Genomic DNA, 15865 nt, shown 5'->3' on the forward strand with positions numbered 1-15865 from the left:
CAATTTTCTGTCAGATCTGGTTGTTACCTTGTTTTTAAATTGTTGTTGACCTTATTTTGGTTGTTCGAGGAGGCACAGTGTGTCTACCTATGCCTCCATCTTGGCCAGAAGTCCCAGCCACCAAGATTTTTCACTTATTTGTTACTGCAGACCAGTTTAGCTTAGGCTGACTGATAAAATCCCCTAAACACATGGAATTTAACTTAGTTTTAGAACAGTCTAAGTGCTCTCCTGAAGGACTCTTGATTTCTGCAAGCATTCCTCAGGGGAGGCAATGAGTGGGTGACTCATGATTGGTCCTCCTCCATGTGAGATTCATATTCAAGCTATTTCAGTTCAACCAGGGTGAATGCAGAATGACTTCACCTGAGATGCTGAGATGTTTTTAAACCGAAGCACTCTGGACTACTTTGAGACTCGAACTAAGTGGGTATGACTGAGTCATAGCACAGTTTTTGTGAGCTTCCTTTATACTTGTATTCTGGTCAAATGTCCTGAAATTCTAAGGTTATTAAACATTTTTGGGATTGGAGTCAACATGTTACTTCAGGATGCCATAGTAATTCTCAGTGTGGAAGGGGTTTGCAAAGGGAAGATTTTGTAGATCTGAAGGAAGATACTGTAGATCCAAAGGGCTCAATCCTGTTTTTCTTCTTTCCAGTTAACACTGTTTCTGTGATGGAAGTATCAGATGGAAGTAAGAATGGCTTTTATTTTCACTCCAAAGTAGAAAATTCAGCACCTGTACTCAGAGTTCTGTTGGAGAAGTGACTGAACTCAAAATGCATTAGGGATCCAACTGCAGTTCAGTGTTGATGGACTCAACAGTTGGCAGCAGTTCTTCAGAGAATACAGGCTGTAGCTTCCTCCTGGGGTGACCCTGCCAGGGCCGTGGGCAACAGTGCTAACGGAAAGTGGAATGACACAGTTAGTTGAGCCTTAGAAGACAGAAAGAGTAGATATGCAGAAGACATGGACAGAGGCCCCAGAGGATTAACTTTGAATCCTCTTAATTCTTATATGGCCTCAAGGACTTCTCCTATTTCCTCCAGAATAAACAAAGAAAGGATCAAATCAATCCTTATAGAACACTTGCATATTAAGAAGGACAGATGGGTGAGCACATTAATCTTGTAAATAGAAATTGTACAGGGTTGGGGTGGCTGGCCTGGGTCACTGGTGTCCCCTCATCCACTTTGCCCAGGACCATGTTGTCAGGACCCCCTGCACTGCTTGATCTTCAAAGGGAGGCAGTACCTAGTAATTAATACTTGGGTACTAGTTAAGGGCCTGGGCTCCATAGCAGAAAGACCAATTTGTCTTGGTTCTTCTGTCTTGATTGTGCATGTAGTCATTTTGCTTGGGTAAGTGACATAGCTTCTCCAAGCCCTAATTCTATCCAGTGCTTAACCAAGCAAGAGTGCCTAACCTAAACAGTGGTTTCCAAGTTCAAGTGAGCTAATTCATACACAGTGCCCAGTACACAGCTGGGGGCATATAAAATGCTTGAGCAGCACTGGCTAGTATTATGGTTCCTAGTCTTAGCTGAGAAAAGCCAAAGAATTGCCACACACGTTCTTATATTTAAATAAAGTAAGAGTTATGAAGTTATAAAAACAAGTGGATGGGGTCTTTAATGGATATAAAAAAGTTATAATCAAGAATACAGTACCTGTTCAGTAGAGTCTGACAACAAGATACTACATTGGTGGTGTTTCTAGGTAAACTGGAGTTGAAGACATTCTCTAAAATGTGATGGCAGTTAACATCCACAGGAGTGCCAGAGAGAACGCCTGGGAGTGGAACAGAGTGCCATTCAGTATATTCATTACCAAAGTCCTGAACTCTCCTCTGTTCTTAGCTTCTCCTGCATGCCCCACACATTTCACTTAACAACATGCTTGAAGTAGCACTGCCTCTCAGCTTTCTGTAGCAGCAGATGCTGGGTATGTAGGTGGGAGGAACTGCTCCCCCACCAAAAGCTACCTTACTGTGAGGGAGACAGGACGCAAAGGAGGGGTTGAGTTACCTGCAATGCAGGCTGTCAGGAAGCAGGCTATGGTCCCTGATATCAGAGCTCTTATTGCCACTGAGGTAATGTCACGCTTTCTGGAAGGAGCCATGGATGCTGGGAAACATGAAAGCAAGCATGAGAGATTAATGTTGTGGTTATTGATTAGAATTCCAAACTCTCAGCCTCTGAGAATCATTCTGGGGCTGGGGAGTCAGGTTAACTAACTTAAAAAAAAAAAAGCTTAGTGGGGGAAGTTCAAGATCCAAGAGCTTAGTGATGAGCTCCACATTTGGAGAAGTTCTCTGGTGTGTAAGGAAGGGAAGAAGTTTGTCCAAAGAAAAAAGTCCCCAGTTTCATCCAGAAGGCTCCAGGTATGTTGGGGGCATGGCAAGACAAATGCATCGCAAGGATGGATTCCAATATTTGCAACCCATTCAACAGCATCTGCTTCTATGCCCATGGCAGACACACAATTTAATCACAGCATTTTCCCACTGAACTACTGCTGGACCTCAGAATCCTTCTCCAGGGGGGAATTATAAATCTCCTGGAACTGGCATGCAAAATGAAACACAGGTGTCATACCTGGGTGGAGAAGCACCTGAACATTGGAGCAAATTCATGCTCAGGTTAGCTTTGGTATATATAGGAAAACTTTTGGGTTGGCCAAAAAGTTTTTTTTTTCTTTTGTATGATGGCTCTAGTAGCGCGTAGTTGTCTTTAACTTCATGTAAAACAGTTTTGTTAGATTGTATTGTGACAGCTGTCAAATCAGCGTGCATTAAAAAACACTTATCAAAATTGGCAAATTTTTGTATAGCCATTTTAATATTGAAGATGGAAGAAAATAAGCAACATTTCTGGCATATTATGCTTTATGATTTCAAGAAAGGTAAAAACTCAATTGAAGTGCAAAAAAGAATTGTGCAGTATGGGGAGAAGGTGCTGTGACTGATTGAATGTGACAAAAGTGGTTTGTGAGATTCTGTGCTGGAGATTTCTTGCTGGATGATTCTCCACATTTGGGTAGACCAGTTGAAGTCGATAGTGATCAAACTGAGATATTAATTGAGAACAATCAAGGTTATACCACATGGGAGATAGCCAGCATACTAAAAATATTGAAATCAATAAAGTTATTGGTGAAAATGAAAAATGTGTTATTTACTTTATTGAAAAAACTAAATAGACTTTTTGGCCAACCTAATACATTGCAGAGTGGGGACAAAAAGTAGACCCCAAAGCATTTATTGCTGTTGCAGGGCATTTTCCCCCACTGACATGAATAATGTTACAGAGCAAAATGGAGTTCGAAATGGATAACATCACATCTGCTGTCAAAGATTCTTTCCACTTACAGAGTGCGCCGATCACTATTCCTAGGGAACTGATATTGGCAAAGCCGCAGAGAGCATAAGTGGCAATTGTCTCTGAGCGAATCTGTAAATAAAAATAAATGCACAAATGTATATACATAATGTGACCCAGCTTATAAATCCGACATCCTAACCAGGCTTCTGATTATTACTACAGAAACAGTATTGACATGTAAGTGTACAGTGCATGGTGTCCAATGCTTGTTGCTTCCTAGGCTGTTTTTTCCATCTCCTCCTGAATTTTGAGGGAGGGAAAGGGGCTATGTAGATTCAGAGACTCTCTACAAAGGACTTGGGGCTGGTCATCTTGGCCTCTACAGGTTGCTCTTTTCTGCTCAATGGCAACTTCAAACATTCAATATGACCTGGCCACCTGTTATAATGTGCCAGGCACAGTGCTGGCTGCTGAAGATACAAATTGGTCCCAGAAAATATTTATATGACATTTATTTGACAAAGGACTTATTCAGGATGTATATAGAACTATAATAACTCAATGGTAAGAAGACAAGCACCCAATTAAAACAGATAAAGAGATTTCACAAAAGGTACGTAAATGGCCAATAAGCACATCGGAAGGCTGTTCGACATCATTACTCACCAGGATATGCAAATAATGAGCTGTCACTACACATCCATTTAAATGGCTAAAGAAGATGGACAGTAGCAAGCGTTGGCAAGGATCTGGAGAAACTGGAACTCTTGTACATTGTTGGTGGGAACATAAGCTAACACAGCCTGTTTGTAAAATACCAACATACTTGGCAGTTTCTCATCAAGTTAACATATACTGCCTGTATGACCCAGCAATCCCTCTCCTGGGAATTTTCCCAGGATAAATAAATACATATACCCACAAGAAAACTGTACATGAGTATTTATTCACAGTAGCCGCAAGCTGGAAATAACCGAAATGTCCTTCGCCAAGGCAAATAGACAAACAAATTGTGCATATCCATAAAATAGAATACTACTCTGCAATAAAAAGGAAAATAACTAGTATATGCAACAACACGAATGCTAAGTGAATGCATTAATATGAAGTTCTAGAACAAACAAAAGTAATCTATAGTGAGAGAAAAATCATTGGCTTCCTGGGACTGGAGAGGAGGGCTATTGCCTGTGATCGGGCGTGAGTGAACTTTTCTAGGTGTCAAGGAAATGTTCTGTATCTCGATTGTGCTCATGGTTACACAAGTGACACAGTCGTCAAAACTCACGTACACCAAAAATGGGCCTTTTTTTTTGGTATGCAAACTATATTTTGGAAAAAAAGAATATACATTAAAATGAGCTATACAGTAAAAAGGAAGCTCACAGCTACACAGAAGGTCCTTTCAGCATGGCTGCCGTGTGTGCTTGCCTTTATTTCTCAGCTCTGGCCGTCCCCTGGGAGAGTTGGGTGCTCCCAGGGCAGTGAGATGATGGAAGGTGAATTTGTACAACCACGAACATGGCTCTCTGCCTCTATTCAGATAGTCAAGAGGTGCTGCTCAGGTCCAGTAATTCTTTCTCAGGTTGAGGGACTGATTATAGGAGGCTCAGAAGATTCAGTGGCCTTGGCTGTTCACCAGAGGTACAACTAGTCTGGTAAACGCACCCACACAATTGAGGTAATAATCTTTTCCAAAATCCTGAAGAACCTATGAATTGGTTCACAGAACAAATCACGCCAATGCCACTTTCAAAGTAGGGGTGCCTTTTTTTCCTGTTTTCACTGACTGGATTTTTAAAAGCTCACATTGAAGACTCAAGTGGCCATGGTAAGTTTTTGTTGATTATAAGGCCCCTCTTCCTTTTCATGGTTTCTGAGAACTCCTTTGTTGACTTTCAATCAGTGCGCATATAGCAGGCAGGAAAGAAATATATCAAGTATTTGAGCAGCCTAGTGTTTCTGGAAAAGCTCATTCTCATCCCCTGCTTTCTGTCGTGCTTTCCATTTAGTGCAACTGGCTTCAGAAACAGGCAAGCCTATTAAGAGACTGTGGGGAGGGAGATGACATCAAACACTTGAGACTCCTCTTTCCCCTTTCTGGGGAATTATGTAGAGGGGATACACAGATGTGGCCATGGAGGGTTTTATAATAAGAGGAAAAGGAGGCTGGGATGATTGCCCTTTGCCTTTTCCCATCAATGTGCAAGATTACGTGATGGAACGAGTTGCACTGTATTGGGAAATTGAGAATAGGTCCTATGGCTCTTCTTGCACATGAGCAGCGATGCCATAGGAATAAGGACAGTCACTGGAATACTACTTCTGATAGCAAAAAACTGGTCATAATGTTCATCAGCAAGGAACTGGTTAAAATGAATTACGGTGTGCTTGTACAATAGACTGACTACTATGCCACAGACATCGATATAGAAAGGCATCTGAAATATATCATTAAGTGCAATGAGCAAAGTTAAAAATGGAGCGGCTAATAGAGAGGGTATAGGGAGAGGGGATGGGGATGGGGAGGGTAACTTTCTTTTCCCTCTACATTTTTTAGTACTTTTGAGTTCTGTACCATGATCTGTACTACATGTAAACAGACATGCATGGTATTATGATTAAGGAAGAGGACATGGTGGAGCAATCAAGAGCTCATTCTGGGTATATGGGTGCTACATACGTGTTCTGACCTCTTAAACAGAGGTCAGCAGCAGGCATAATTCCATGTATTACATTGGGTTTTTGCCTCATGCACCAAGATTGTACACTCCAGTTACATAGTACCCTTCCCAGGAGACTGTTGGGTACTTTCACCACTTCTTGGTTGGTAACCAAGAAATTGCAGGGACTCATTCCCATTTTGTTGATTGGAAACGAGATCAGGAAAATAAAAAATGCTTTCCCCACTATGACAGAGCACTTGTAGAAAACACTGAGCTCATATTTCCAAATGTCCTCTGTGCACCTGCCTCTGGTTGGCTCATTCCCAACCCAAATCAGCCCTACTCTTCTTTTCTCCATCCTCTTAATAACCTGTTCACAAACCTGCTTAGCATTGCCAGAACTGGGAGCTTACTTTGCCCATTAACAGAACCACTTTCTCCCGGCAGCCAGCAGTTGGGGATGAAAAACATTTCACATAATCTAGGCTATTGTTTACTCTTGGCAGGGAAGCTAGCCGGTTAGTGGTGGCATCTAAACAATGTGGATATTGGGCCAAGCTCCACTGTGCTGTCAGTTGAAGAATGAACATTTGAGAAAGGGGAGACCTAGAGAACCACTGCTCATATCAGCCCCTAAAATACCATAAAATACAAATCAGTACTCTCCTGGAGTTTGCTGTTACATGTGTGTAATACGTGGCAGTAACATTGCATGTTTGGTCTTTGGGAGGCCGGGAGAGATGGCAGTGTCAGAGGTGGGCAGTCTGTCTCTATTAGAACCTTGGGCAGCATGCTTTTCCTCCTCTTTCCTTTTAAAGCCTGACACATACCTAGGACATTAATTCCAACTGGATTGTTTCAATGAGTAATGGTCAGAAATGTTCACCATTTCCCTAAGAACATTCATGCATGACAATTCTGTTCTTCAGAGAAGTAAAAGTTGGGGACTCAACAGCAAATACAGACTGAATAATGGCTTCACCTGCACTCTCTTATCCCATCTGGGCCTAAGCAGACATGAGCATTTCCTTGCAGTCTAGTGACCTGAAGTCCTGATGTAGTTTTGGGTGCTTACCTCAGAGGCTCACCCACAGACCCTTATTTGCTTTTCCCTCATCCACTTGGAGAGTGGAGTGGTGACTGTGTCTCACTATTTCTTTCAGATGTCCAGGCACTGTGTTTCATTTAAGCGGTTTCTCAGAGTTCATAAAATTGCTTAAGCTGGAAGGAAAAGGCCTTCATGATCATTAGATTATGAGACCCATTAAGGCTTAGGCCTCATCACTTGTTCAGTGCTGTGACCTCAGTACCTCAGTATGCTGTACACAGATGGTATTCAATAAATATTTGTTGATTTACTGACTCCAGTCCTAGCTCATATGATTCTGGGTTTGGATCCATAGTGCTCAAAAGTAATTCTTACCACAATGGTAAGGATTAGTTGTGTTGTGTTTCTCTTTACGTCTGCACACGTGTACACACACACAAACTGATTAATTCAACATAGCTGAAGACTATGAGGTGCCAAGTACACTGTGAGCTCCATGAGACCAAGGATTTGGGTCTGGTTTGTTCTCTGGTGTATCCCAAGTGCCTGTCCTGCTGCCTGACATACAGAGGCACCAGTAACTATCTGAAGAATGTGTGCATGTGATGAAAACGTGTATTGGCAATCAAAATATTTACTCACCGACATATATTGCTGCACACCATTCACAAATTTGGGTCCAGCCTCTTTCCTTAAACTGATCATTTTGGAGAGATGCTCATATGCCACAAATTCATTGAAGAATGTCTTATAACCTAAGAGTCTGCCGACCATAAAGCTGTCCTGCCAGTCTACTCCCATCATGAAGGAGAGGGGCATAAAGATGTAGGAGCATATTAGCTACAAAAAACCAAAAAGAGATACTTTATTAGAGTAGGGATTCGCTTCTGCCTCACCCTTGTGATAAGACTGTCCTTGCCCCTTCTGCATTTCCAGGAGGCGTAGAAATCCCTTCACACACTCTTGCCTATTGGAGTCAAGGTTGGAATTGGTCATTTGAAGTAATCTGGATTCTTGGGATGGGGTCAGGGGAGAACGACTGAATGTCGGGAGGAGGAGGGTGATAAGGGACAGAATGGGGGGTGGGGAGATGGGGGCTACACGGTCAGTGTGCACACTGGGTGAGAGTGCACCATGGGTAGTTAGGGAAGGCTGTCCACAAACCTATTTTATTTTTAATCAAAGACAGGCAGAAGTAAAATAGAGGAGAAACATGGTAGAATTGTACCTCGAAACTCAGTTGTGGGTAGTCCAGCATGTTTCCAAACCAGGACAGGGCTGAGTTCACAAAAGACAACAGGGCCATGAAGGCGATCAGATTCACAGCGATGTTTGCCACCAGGGAGACGGATGAGGAGGCTCCCTGTGTTGCGGCTTCTAGGAGATTCCCTGATTCACTTTATCAAAAAAGAGCAACCCTAGAATTACCAAGGAGTTGTCAGCAGATGGATACCACATGTATGGAAATGGCCAATTCAGAGATCATTTGGATGGAGAGACAGGCTCTCAGCCCCTTGCCTGAGTCAAAATACTCACCTGAATTCTATGAAACCATGACTGGCATTTGTAGTTATTGAGTGTAGGTGATGAGTGTTATACAGACACTACTCTTTTAATATGGGGTCATTTATAATTGAAAAATTAGGAAAATAAAAACATATTATATTATATTTAATTAAAAATAACTATCAGAGAATAGTTACACAATATCCACAGTATAAGAATGAACAATTCAAGGAAGGCCTGAATAACCTAATTTCAGAAACAGGATGAGTCGCACCTGTGCCCCTCAGTGCTATTTCTTAGCCTCATCCTCTTCTCTTGAATCTTAGAAGTGCCTGGCTGCCTTAAAATGTGCTTATATTCCCTTTTTTTCCAATTTCACTACTTGTCTGTATCCCTAAATAGTATGTTACATAGGTTTGCACATTTGCTAATTTTGTAAGTGGAACCACTGTATTTTATGTATACAGCTGACCACCTGCTTTTCACTCATGGTTAGGACTTTACCTACACACAAACAAGTAATGAATCCACAAACATGCTGGTTGATTAATTCTGCGATTTTATAAAACACTTTTGACCATCCTAAATCTTTTAGTCTTTTCTACCCTTTTTCTTTTGCACAGAGTCAAAGAAAATGAACAAAAAAGGGGCTAAGGATAGTTATCACACCATATCATCTTTATTATGTGAGAAACTTCTAGAAATGGTTATCCTGTGACTTTCCAGTGGTCTTAAACCAAAGCTCAGTGCACACTATACTATATTTAGGGTGAAGTATCTACATTGACCAGCCAAGGAAATGTATTGACATTAAGGTAATCAGAAAGGTTTTCCTCCAGTGTTGAAATAAGATTTTTCTAGGAGAAGTCTAAATAGTCACTGTGAAATTAAATTCAGCTTACTGCCATAACTCACTGTGCTGATTAGCACATTTTTGCTGCACTCCGCCCTCTGACCCATGTCGTCATTAACTAGGTGAACATGTTCGACTTACCCATTTTCCATAAGTGAACGTAAACACTTACGTATTTTCCATTTTCATGGCATTCTTGAGGGTTACTTTAGGTGTTTCTGTCTCAGGCCAAAAGAGTTTGGCAACAGCCAGTGCTGCGGGTGCTGACATAACTGAAGCTGTTAACAAGTGGGTGGATGAAACCTGTGATTTCAGGAGAAAAAAAAGCCAACTTAGGTAGTGTTTTTGTGTTGTGTTCAGAATGAATGACTAACAAGGGAAAAGATGGGCAGGAATCACTTCTACACCACAAAACAATGTTTCTTTGGAGGCTTGGAAGAGCTCACTTAGCCAATCAGCATTGTCCTGAGAGTCAGAGGGACAAGGGAGGAATTTGGGGTAATTAATCACATCTTCGGGGAGAAGCACAAAACTAGTCAGATCATTTTAGAAGAGCACTATTCTTGTGCTGTAGGAACTTTCAGAGAAGACTCTTCCACCTCTTTGCTGTCCTTTTCAATATTCAGATAGTCCCTAATGTCCATATTTAATTATGTCATCAACTTAGGGAACATGTGGGGGTTCAGGCATGGACACACCCCTCTCCACCTTTCTTCCGGCCTCCTGAAATCCTGTGTGTCTTTACATTATATTCATTTATCCAGAGTCCCTTTAATCTGTAAGCTATTTCTGTTTTCCACATTGCCTGTCTTAAACTCTTTCCCTCCCCGCGACCCCGCCCCAACACCCTCATTGTTTCTGGATTCTCACCTACTATAGTTTCAGAATTCTAGACTCAGCACCTCTCTCCCTACTCCCATCTGGGAATCTGCTCCTCCTGAAATCCCCTTGCCCCTTTTCTTCTTCCCTGTTTTTACTGATTGGTTTTCTGAGGCTCAGATGAAGTCCTGAAATGAAACATGCCTATCTTGCAAGAATTCCTAATCACTGCACCACTGTGCTAATCCATTTCTCCACTGGTGGTTGCATCTGTGTGTAGCTTATCAGTTCTGTGCTCAGGGCACACACACCAGTATCATAACATTCTCCAGTCACATACCACAGGACACCAGCTCTCAAACTGGTACTTTGGAATCTGGGGAGTGTTTTTTCTTTCTTTTTTTTATTGTTGTTGTTCAAGTACAGTTGTCTCCACTTTCCTGCCACCACTTTCCTCCTCTCCACCCACTCCCAAGAATCTGGGGAGTTTTTAAAAAATATATTTATGCCCTGGTCTCATTTCATGAGACTCTGGTTTAATTACTCTGGGTTATGGGCTTGGGCATGAGGGTGTCTAAAAGCTCCCCGGTGATTCCAATGTGCAGTAAGGCTCGAGAGCCACTGCTCTAGGCCAGGGGTCAGACAGCATTTTCTGTAAAGGGTGAGGGAGAAAATATTTTTGACTCTAGAGGACACAACTGTTCAACTCTGCAGCATGAAAGCTGCCATGGAGAAACAAATGGGAGTAGCTGGTTACCAATAAAACTTCAATTACCAGAAAAGGGAGTGATCTCGATTTGGCCCATGGGCTCTTGTTTGCAGACCCAGTCTAGGTTGCCCTTACTAATGTCAGTAACAGTTTTATTTATTTATTCTTATCAAATTTATATTTTCAGCTAAAGTAACCTCATAATATAACTTCATTCTGGTATGGTTTGGATATAATTCACATTTGGGTGGCAAGGCTATGAAAGTGAAGCTCCCAAAATGTCACTCCATTCAAATGCCAAAGAAACTACGATCAACAAAACAGCAAAAAGGACACTCTTTTGGCCTCCTTGTCCAGTAGCAGTAGGGAAAAAAGGGAAATAATAATAGAAACGAAAGAAGAGGTTGTATTTGCCATACATTAATCCCCATTCTTACCCCCAAAGAAATGTATGCGCCTAACACACTTCCAGCAATGGTAGCATACCCAGCTGTCATAATTGCGTGGAGTTCGGACTTGGTGACATATGGTAAGTAAGGCCGGACCAGCAGCGGAGACTCTGACTAGAAACAAAGAGTGACCAGATTAAATGTTCCCTTTTAAACTTTAAGAGTTTATGACAATTTACTGAAATTTCCATTCTCAAAATGCAGTATTTCTAAGAGTGGACCTTAGACCAGCTCTATCAGCATCACCTGGGAACTCTATAGACGTGCAAATCCTCAGGCTTACTGAACCAGAAACTCTGGGAGGTAGGGCCAGCAACCTGTTTTAACCAGCCTTCCAGGTGGTAGCGATGCATGCTCAAGTTTGAGGACCCCCAACATAGATGAGTGGGTCATTGGAACTCTAGGTTAGTGCACTTATGGTATAGAGTCATGTGTTAGGTTTGCAAAGTTTGCAAGGCCAGTGCACATAAGGCCCTCACCCAGCCTAAGATTGGATTCGGATGGCTGCCTACATTTTTCTGAGGTGGGAACAACATTGGCCAAGTAACTTCACCCAGTGGCCTGGCCTTGCAAATTGTGATTCCCAAGCCTCTGTTGTGACTTCCTGTCTTCCAGCTTCATTTGACAGACCCTAAGTCTCTTTGCTGATACCCCAGGGAAATAGAGACACAAGTATAAAAAAATAACAGCAACAAGAAGGACAGAGGCCCACAGGCCTCTTTCTCATGGAGGCAAAGACCCCCTCTTCCTCTTGGGTGCAAAGGAATAGAGAAGATGTAGTTGTAAAGGCTTGGCTCCCCTTAAGGAGGCCTGGCTGCCTGCAGCAGGGGGCTCTCCATAAATAATAGCTGTACTTTGAGCATATTAAGTATCAAATTGAACACCACAGAAGCATGTGTGCAATTTCACAATTTCCCCTCATTATTTCTATTTGTTCTGTAAGACTGAACGTGTTGAGCTTCAATTTATGGACTAAATTGAAAGTCAGTACATGAGTTCTCTTACCCTGTAGGTAGGAGTAATCAACTCAAGATGGTGTCCTAATTAGTTCTAAGAGATTTTATGACTATAATTATAATAATTTCAACTCCCAGGGAAGGATTATGGGCCCCTCGCTAAAGACTATGCTCCAGGCTAGCAAGCTGGCTTACGAATAAGAAGACCCAGCTTGCCTAGAGTAGCTGTGAGCCTAGGATTTGCGGCCCTGTGTTTTTCTGGCTGACTTGATTTTTTGCTTCAGATCCAATTTCCTTGGGCAGCAATGATAGCAAGTGTTCATACTTGGTTTCTGTGGTACATGATGCCATTCTCCCTGAAGTTACATATCCTGAGGCCAAGGATGATCATTGCTATTTCTTACTTATCCACCCCTTAGGAATGCTGCTGTTTTAAGAGAGAAAACTTGGCATCTTTTTTTTTTTTTTCTTAAATGGTCTTTAGGCAAATGAACATTTATCCATGTTATGGGTCAGGGAGATAAAAATGCTTTTGTTCATCATTATTTTTCTTCAGGTTCAGCAAAGACAGACTGTTGGCCAGTTCAGAAAAGTGAGAATGAGCTCAAGTATTCATACAGATGCACGGTTGTTGGTTGAGAGCCTTTCTTGGACTCTGTCATTACGATGAGCATTGTACTACAGAGCATGGAGCTGCCTGCACATGTTTGCAGCTTCAAGATAAGTGGTGAACTCCATTTAGGTGGATGAGCTGCTGGCCTCTCAAGGGTGAGCCAGAAACCTCAACAGTTCAATGAGTTTAGAAAAGATTTATTGCGAATCTATACATGAGAAGCCCAATGCTTTCACAAAATGATTCAATCTTTCTTCCTGTCCATAACTTTCAAGAACTTAAGTCCCACATTAGTGCACTGAGATTCTTAGAAGGGATCTTAATCTCAGTCTCTCTCTTGCTCTCACATTTTTTTTCTTTTTCTGGAATCCTGGACATTGTCAATATGGAACATTCCTTATTTTGACACACTTACACTAAAAGAAATAACATAGCCATTTGTAAATTCTACTTTCTGGTAAGAATATCCATTTGAGCAGGTATTTTGTTTTAGTTTTTAAAATTACAACATACCTGTCCGACGAATATATTGCCAGCAGCAACTACAGATTCAATAGGAGATGATCCCATAGTAACTAGCATTATCCATCCAACCTAAACAGGAAAAGTCAATGAATAACTACTTGTACATGCACAAAACTTCAAAGTAGAGGTACAAGTCTTTAAACTGGAGGAAAACACTATGACCTTCAACAATTGCTGACAGGCAGTGATGGTGCTACATGTGGGTATATCATATCTAGTCCACAGAATAGGCTGATCAGATCCTCCTATTTGAGTTGTATATCTGAGTCATCATAGATACTTTGAACATTACACAAATGAATTTCTGTTGAAGTACTGTAAATAGTCATGCAGGCTTTGCTGCATTCCAAGCACTGGGTTAAGCCCTTTAGCCACGTAATGCATTTAATCCTTTTAATAACACTTTGAAGGATGCCTTATAATTATGCCCATTTTATAGAAGAGGAAACTGAGGCACAGAATAGTTAGGTTGTTTTGTTAAAGATCACCCAGTTATTAAGTAGTGCCATGTAGTTGAGGTTTGGCCTTTTCTATTTAAGTGAACACAGCTTATGGCCCCACTTTTGTACGGGTCCTTCCAACCAGAGCCTGTGGGGCCCACCTCAGGATGAGGACTTCCAATTGCATTTTCTGTCTAGACATGAGCACAGTAATTCTGAATGTTTAAATCGACAATCAATTAATTATGGGCCCTGGCACTCTTGCTGGAATTCTGAATTCTGCTGGTGTTCCGGTTCTCTCTTTCTTGATCCCTTTTGTTTACTTACAGGGATCCAAGGAGGACTGTGGCTGTGCCCAGGCCCTGTGTGTACCACCTCACGCTCATGTGCATTCACACTAGGTTGCAAATTTCCTAACCTTTTTGCTCTAACGTATAGAGTATAAAACTGACAGTTTCTGGGGCAGCAGTAATGAGATAAACTTTCCAGACTTAAAAAAATTTTCATGTGTTTGTAAAACTCCCCCAGGAGGAAAAATAAAAACAACCAGTGTCCCCTTTCCCCCTTTTTGCTTTGATTCTCTAGCTACTCCTAGACCAGGAGCGCCCACATTTGTGGCCTCCTCTCACAGAGTGACTCTGTGTAAGGCACCGGGCGGACAGCTTTCCCTGGCAGGCGTCTGACCTATGGGAGTCAAGTCTTTGCTTAAAGAAGGAATTGCTAATAGAAGTCCCTGAGATGAAATTCCCTCTGTGGAAGCATGTGGGACTTAGGGCATTTTTAACGACTGGGGTGGCAGTGGTGGATCTTGGTACAAAGAGGAAAGTACTTGGAAAAACCTGGATAAAAGGCATGTAAGACTTGGTCCCTGAAACAATGCAGCTCTACAGCTGTCACCTGATCCCTTGCAGTCCCAGTACCTTTCTAACGACCCACTGCATCAGTCCGAGGTGGTACAGCATGGACATTACAGTGCTGAAGAAAACCACGATGGGCAGGATCTGGCGGTGGGTGGGGATGAAAGTGATGGCCGGTTAGTGCTTGTCCCAGTACTATGAGTAAGTTTCCCATCAGTCCCCTTTCTGCCCTCCCTCTGACCCGTCCCCCTCTGAGACATAACAAGACTAGAAACTCCCCTTGAACTAAGACATGGGCTTATTAGGCAGCTTCCCCACGGACTGCCTCTTAGTCTAGTTTGCTCTGGATAAGCTCGAGTATATTTCATAGGCAACTTGACATTATTTTCTCTGCTATGATGAGCTCTTCTTACTTTAGTGTCTCAGAGAAGGAATGAAGGTTTGGGGGAATTCTAATAACTAGATCAACAGACAGAAGGCTACTGGCAGATATTCTTGTTCTGATATGAAACCATCATGGGTGCCACTGCTGGTTAGCAGAGTAACCTGGGTGAGCAGCCTTTGATTCTCATTCGTGGTGGCTGCCTAGATCAGACAGAGCGTGGTCAGCACTCACACACCGTGCCTCTGAGGGAGTACGCACTCGTTCGTTTAGCTTTTAAAGTGATAATGATTTTACTTACATATTTTTGGATCACTAAAATGATTAAACTGGATAAACTAGTTAACTTCTGTGTCAACAAAATGTTGACTTTTTCCAGATCCTATTTTCCTGATACTCTTTGGGTACCTTCCACGCAGCCTGTGTGTCTACAGGGAGCAGCCTCTAGCAGCAGAGCTGTGGTCTGTGGCCCTCCGTACCCCTTCCCCACTGCACCCCCCACACCCTCTGCTCCCCAGCTAAATGGCCAGGGAGAGCCGCCACCAGAGGCACAAGATGACCGAAGACAATTTGTACAAGATCTAATTTAGAAAAATCTATTAATAATATATATTAAAAGACATCCTGTGCATTATTAAGAGCTCACTCATGTGCTTTTATTGCCTCTAATGGGCAGGCAGAACCTTTCTGAAAGCTTCAGGGAGCTGGAGGAGCTCATCC

At 42.2% G+C, this 15865-nt stretch overlaps 1 protein-coding gene across 5 annotated transcripts in view; it reads right to left on the reverse strand.

Moving 5' to 3' along the window:
* Window positions 1-694: 694 nt before the first annotated feature.
* Window positions 695-15865, reverse strand: part of SLC28A3 (solute carrier family 28 member 3) — an 85024-nt gene continuing 69853 nt past the window's right edge. For all 5 annotated transcript variants that reach the window (XM_045840724.1, XM_045840725.1, XM_045840726.1 and 2 more), the window contains 10 exons: window positions 14827-14907; window positions 13455-13535; window positions 11361-11486; window positions 9568-9698; window positions 8265-8433; window positions 7679-7876; window positions 3373-3454; window positions 2030-2128; window positions 1673-1793; window positions 695-904 (listed from right to left, as the gene is read on the reverse strand). In XM_045840724.1, coding sequence (XP_045696680.1) covers window positions 778-904; window positions 1673-1793; window positions 2030-2128; window positions 3373-3454; window positions 7679-7876; window positions 8265-8433; window positions 9568-9698; window positions 11361-11486; window positions 13455-13535; window positions 14827-14907 — 1215 coding nt within the window. In that variant the 3' untranslated portion in view covers window positions 695-777. The remainder of the gene's footprint in view (window positions 905-1672; window positions 1794-2029; window positions 2129-3372; window positions 3455-7678; window positions 7877-8264; window positions 8434-9567; window positions 9699-11360; window positions 11487-13454; window positions 13536-14826; window positions 14908-15865) is intronic.

This window comes from Phyllostomus hastatus, unplaced genomic scaffold (genome assembly GCF_019186645.2).
Source record: "Phyllostomus hastatus isolate PE091 unplaced genomic scaffold, TTU_PhHast_1.1 phas_contig_34, whole genome shotgun sequence".
In the NCBI taxonomy this organism is placed as follows: Eukaryota; Metazoa; Chordata; class Mammalia; order Chiroptera; family Phyllostomidae; genus Phyllostomus; species Phyllostomus hastatus.